This window comes from Cryptomeria japonica, chromosome 4 (genome assembly GCF_030272615.1).
Source record: "Cryptomeria japonica chromosome 4, Sugi_1.0, whole genome shotgun sequence".
Classification (NCBI taxonomy): Eukaryota; Viridiplantae; Streptophyta; class Pinopsida; order Cupressales; family Cupressaceae; genus Cryptomeria; species Cryptomeria japonica.
This window is the reverse complement of record NC_081408.1, coordinates 141,854,008-141,860,114: the sequence shown is the minus strand read 5'-3', so window position 1 is coordinate 141,860,114 and position 6,107 is coordinate 141,854,008. Positions and strand designations below refer to the sequence as shown.

The 6,107-nt window shown below is 29.7% G+C and overlaps 1 protein-coding gene across 1 annotated transcript; it reads left to right on the top strand.

Annotated features, from left to right (window-relative positions):
• The first annotated feature begins 256 nt into the window (after nt 1–256).
• On the top strand, nt 257–1,503 carry LOC131074074 (peroxidase 5-like). Its single transcript, XM_059218925.1, has 4 exons — nt 257–463; nt 560–751; nt 829–994; nt 1,091–1,503. Exons 1-4 carry the CDS (start codon nt 257–259, stop codon nt 1,501–1,503), a joined length of 978 nt encoding a protein of 325 aa, XP_059074908.1.
• The last annotated feature ends 4,604 nt before the right edge of the window (nt 1,504–6,107 follow it).

The following is a 6,107-nucleotide window of genomic DNA, read 5'->3' as shown; positions in this document are numbered from 1 at the left end:
GTCTATTAAACATTTATTAGCCTCTCGTGCAATGATAGGCCAGGTCTGTAGATTTAAATACTCAAAAGATAGAAGATAGAAGATAGACATTAAAGAGTAGTTGTGTCAAATTCTATAATCTGAAGTGCATTGTGATTAAAATCGAGTTGCAAATGTGGCTTTAAATAAGCATGCTTCTCTCCTAAGAACAAAGCCTGAAGTGTTTTTTATCACTCTCTGCTCTCATAGGATATAATCCCCACACTTTGCAAGGAAAATGGAATTCCTTGCTTTCTTTATTCCTTTGGCCATATTTCTTTCATCTGCTATTGTTAATGGGGATGGCTTAAGCATAGGTTATTATCGTCATGCATGCCCCCGAGCAGAGGAAATTGTTAGTAAAACTGTGGAAAATGCTATTAAAGGAAATCCTGGTGTAGCAGCTGCTCTCATAAGGATGCATTTCCATGATTGCTTTGTAAGAGTAAGTATTCTTGTCACCTTGAATTTTATCCTTCAATTATATCCTTTAGTGATAAATCATTTGTTACTCACAACCCTAATGGGTAATGAATTGCAGGGTTGCGACGGATCAATCCTCATTGATTCCACGACAGGGAATTCAGCAGAGAAGGATTCGCCTGCAAACAATCCAAGCCTTTCGGGCTTTGACATCATTGATTCAGCAAAATCTAGAATAGAGGCCGAGTGCCCAGGAGTGGTTTCTTGTGCTGACATAGTGGCATTCGCTGCAAGAGATAGTGCCCAACAAGTAAGTAACATTAAGATTGAGCTATGTTAGAAGCATCAGAAAGTTTATCTAACCAGGTGACATGAATGGATATGCAGGCAGGTGGATTATATTGGGCTGTTGAAGGAGGTCGAAGAGATGGAAGAGTATCGCGCGCGTCAGACATCCCTGGGAATCTTCCTCCTCCCTCATTTGATGTTAACCAGTTGACACAACTCTTTGCGTCGAAACAATTGTCACAGGACGAAATGGTAACTCTCTCAGGTAAACAACCTGTATTCATATTTGGATTAATGCTTGGTTTGATCTATTAAATAACTTGCAGATCTAATCTAATATGAAATACTGTTGTCAACGCAGGTGCCCATTCAATTGGGGTTTCTCATTGTTCCTCATTCACTGCAGATCGTATGTACAACTTCAGCGGCAGGGGTGTTCAGGATCCATCCATGGATCCTCGCTATGCTCTTCAGCTGAAGGCTAAATGCCCCGCTTCATCCTCTTCCTCTAGTGTTGTTGTTCCATTGGATCCTCTGTCTCCCACTAATCTGGATGTGAAATACTACGTAGATTTGCAGGTCAAGCGTGGATTGCTCAAGTCCGATCAGACGTTGATGACAAACGATGCAACCTCCAGACTGGTGAAGATTAACGCCAAGTATCCCACAATTTGGAGGAAAAACTTTGGAAGGGCAATGGTAAAGATGGGTGCGATTGACGTTTTGACAGGATCGCAGGGAGAGATCAGGAAACAGTGCCGTGTCCCCAACTAGCGATCTCTTCTGCTACCCTGAAAATAATATCGTTTTCATGGCCTTATTGAATTTACTGTTTCTATTGCTTTCTGAAAAACCAAAATAAGGAGAGGCAGTTATTTGTGAATGTGTAACTCAACCATCCATGAATCCCACCAGCTGTGATTAAAATTATGTCGGATCAATGATTGAGCACCCAGAATGCTAATTATTTTGGGAGAAAGTTGAATTAAAAGATTGCTGTGTTTTTTATTCGTATTCTAAAATTGCAATTGCTTTTGAGCGGTAAAGAAAATTAATAACTGAGCTTCTCCTCGATTCTTTTCGATATATAAGACAGTCAACGACATACTATTCATCGAAACATATTTTACCGAATTTATACGATATGTTTGCTACATACGGGGTTAAAGTGACTACAAAATGAGGTTATAATATGTATGTTATTGATTTTTTTGAAAATTTTCGAAATAGCAGTTAATTTGGCTGATCATAATATGTAATTTTTGACAAATTTCGTGTTATTGTTTGTGTTAAAGATAGAAGGATCTATATCTTAACAACTTTTTATCTTTTGTATTCAATTTAACAGTATTTACATTAGTTATTAATATTTAAAAATAAGTGTAAATATAAATAAATACAAAACTTATCTTATATTTTAGACATCAATCTTTAAATATTCAATTGTAATTATAAATAAATATTAGTTTAGATATCTTAAATGACAAGAGATCTTATATTTACCTTAAAAATATTTAATTTTACTTTAATTTATATACAGTACAAAAACATTTAAATTTTAATGTATCTATATTGATTTTATTTTTAATACAATTTTTTTATTTTAATTTATAAAATTTCATTATTTACATCTATTTTTTATATTTAAATTTTAAATTTTTTATCATTATTCAAAAAATATTAAATATAGTTTTTTAATTGAATTAATTATTTTCTAATAACAATTTTGAAAAAAATAAAATTATATACATTGTAATTATGAAATGAAATGGTAGATTAATTTTTTTTAAATGTATTAATTTTTATTTTATATTTATATATCTATCTAAAACTTATTAATTTTATTTATTTGTTTATTTTTATGTGGTGTTTATTTTGAAAAGATTATGTCTACGTATTGAAGTCATACACTTCACCCAATGAAGAATGCCTCCACACATTAAAAATGCAAATAAAAACATTTTTTGTTCTTATCTTGCTACTATCATCTTATTACACCTTTGAGCTTAAATTGAAATATTTAATAATTTTATAAATATATTACCAAACACGGTCTTTGTGTCTTTTTTTAATCTATTTAATTATCTATTTATATATATGTACTAGTTATAATTAACTATTGTTTTGGTTCATTATTTCACATAGAAGTTATTATATTGTAATACATATTAAATTATTCTTATATTATGATATTGTAATCAATATTACATTATTATATGATTATATTATTACATTTTAATATATTTTTATTATTACATTATCACATTTTAATATTTCTAACTCTTTATAAAAAGGAAAAAAATATATATAGCAAGATTAAATTTATATTATTTTATTATCATATCATCATATATTTATTGTATATTTGTTTTTATTCTTATCCTTAAGAAAATAGCGGATTCTATTTACAAAAGATTTCAATCCCCATATTATCATTGCAACATAATTAATTTCTTTATTTTTTTTTTTTCAAAGGTATAAATATAAAGTAATTAAATTTTTTAAATGTATTTTAAGAAATAAAATAATATATCAATTATTAAAAACAATTTATTTTCATAAAATTTATGAAATAAAGGGGTTTCTTCCAATAGTTTATTAGTTAAGTGGTGTTATTATTGTTGTTTTGGTCACCAAAGTTCAAACAAAAATGACTATCCAACCATCGCGATGTAATAATTCATACAGAACTAGATGCTACATAATGGAAGTTTTGATATCTCATCAATGAAGATGGTTAGTAGCTTGTTCATTGTGCCATCACCTCAAACAAATAACAGTAGTCTTCATCAATGAAAAGTCAAAACTTTAGTTATGTAGCATCTAGCCATGGATGTCATGGTGTATCCTCATGACTAGATAGCCATTTGTTGGGCCATTATAAGAGGATGGTATTAAAAGGTTTAAAAAACACTTAAAAATAGATATGAAATAAATAATTTGTAATTAGTATTCAAATGGTTTGAAATGAAATGGGCTCTTGCTTGGGTTGTTCTTGTGTTTAAATTAGCAGAGTATGACATAAGTATCTAGGAAAAAAGATATAATCTCAGTGAGCAAATCTACGATTTGAAATTTCAGACACGTAGATTAATATTTTCATCTTGGTCTAAGCTAGTCTTGTCACACTGTTTACACTTTAATGGTCATATAAGCTCATGGGTAATATTCTACTTAGAGATATACCCTGTTAAACGAGTTCTAAGGTATGCTTAAAGTTTGGGAAAAATTAATTTATGAGGAGAAATGAATCATGCAATAAGTAGAGACATTCATAGAATTATGACAACAACAAGACATAAATATCATGTACAATGATTTAGATGAGAGAAATAATAGCCTCATATTAAGGTCAATTCTTATTGTAGTTATTGACATGAATGCTTTTGTATATTTGATAATATGATAATATTTTAAAGCATTACAAACATTTTAAAAATCATTTATTGTTTTCATGTGATTTTATGTAATTCATTTTTTATTATTAATTCTTTTTGTATAATTCTTATACTATGGTGAAATATATGCTTGGGTTGATATTTTGATATTTCTATTTATTATATTCTTTTCCATTGTCTACAACCCTATAACCCAATTAGATATGTATGGCTCTTGGATCCATTTGACCAATTTCATATGTTCAAAACAAATAAAAATCATTAATAAATAGTTTCAACATAAGCTCATTATTTTTATTAATTCAGTAGGGAGAGGGGCTTAATCCAATATACAAAGCAGAGTTCAAAGCATCAACCAATAGAAACATCAAACAACCTAAAAACAACTAGAAGATACAGATCTACCAATAAGAATGAACAAAACCCCTTAATCAACCAAAATTATTTAGCATAGTCTAACTTTTTCAACCAATATATATCATCTAGCCATACCATCTAGCCATAATCAAAATTTGACTTTGAGGCTTGAATAAAGTTTTAGGACCAAGAAATAAAGTCTTAGTATCTAAAGAGACCATAATCAATCTACTAACAACATCTAAACATATACTACTAATAAAGCCTAGAAGTCACCACCAATCGATGATCACAAAGGGAAAGAACAATAAAGACATAGGTCTTGGGGCCAAAGATGAGTCCCTAGTTCTTTGACATCTTCTAAAAATTATTCTTCTATTTTCCCTATAAAGATATTTAGCCATAGGTGCCATCATCTTTATCCTTTCGATTCCCTGCATCATTCTTAAGTAAGAATAAACTCATTGTTTTGCATCGATGATCTTGCATTTTAGCTAGGAAACCAGTCTTAATGAAGCCTTAAATGAACTCATTCCAGATTGGTCATTCCTACATAACTAAGTTATCTACAAATGGGTTTCACATAGCTAGTTTTTTCACATAAGGACAACTTTTGGGATCATGTAAGTAATTTTGGTTTAGTTGTTGTTGTTTAGTCTTTTATATTCAAATACTTATTAACTTATACCCCTAGGAATACCCTCTCAAGCATAACATAATATTGAAGAGTAAGAAAGAAAATTCTCCCTCATAGAGTTGAACTTCAACCCTTCATGGTTTGTGGATGAGTGAGATAATTTCATGAGAACCCTATGCTTTAACATAAAAATATTTTCTTGGAAGTGGAGCTATCATTTTATGACCCAATAGGTCGACATCATTGCAAGGTAGATAATTTATTTTATTTTAAGCCCTATATATCATAGTAATTAAGGAAGTTATCAATTTAGGTGAGTTATAGCTTGTGAACTTATACCAACACATTAGCACTATTGCCAGTGATGTATTTAGTTGGTGGTAAGTTGTAGGAAATTCAAGACATTTTAAAAATGTCAATAATTAAAATTTTATAAAGTAGTTTTTTTTGGATAATTTGGTAGCCTATCAACTTATGCCAATATATTGCACTATTACCAGGGATAATCTAACTTTATTCTAATCATTCATAACTTTATAAGTTAAAATTAATTTATAATTCAATTTTTGTTTAAATTGGCAACCCATCAAATTACATAACCATTTTGGTAGCATTACATTGAAATCTCCTAAGGATCACAATAAAATTATAAAATCACAAAATTTGGAGTGTTGGTAGTAGTGCATTATATTTGTGTATGCTTTATTAGCTAGAAAACATACACCTTATAGACTAACACCATTGTAAATGCTATTTTAACTATTATTTTATGATTCATACCTTTGCAACTTGAAAGTTAATCCTTGGTGTTATTTTTCTTGGTTAAGTTGGCAACCAAACAATTTATGCTAACAAAATAGTAATGTTACTAGGGAAGGATTAGTTATTCCTAGGTTTTGTGGAATTGGTGATATTGCAAACATTTTACTAATAAGTAATTTTGTATTCTAAATCATGCCAATATATTGGTGTTAAAAATAAGAAGA

Bases quoted from the DNA above. Each gene is read 5' to 3' on its own strand.
- LOC131074074 (XM_059218925.1), top strand. From the start codon at position 257: ATGGAATTCCTTGCTTTCTTTATTCCTTTGGCCATATTTCTTTCATCT. The intron at 464-559 runs GTAAGTATTCTT...AATGAATTGCAG, and splicing joins TCCATGATTGCTTTGTAAGA to GGTTGCGACGGATCAATCCT. The intron at 752-828 runs GTAAGTAACATT...ATGGATATGCAG, and splicing joins CAAGAGATAGTGCCCAACAA to GCAGGTGGATTATATTGGGC.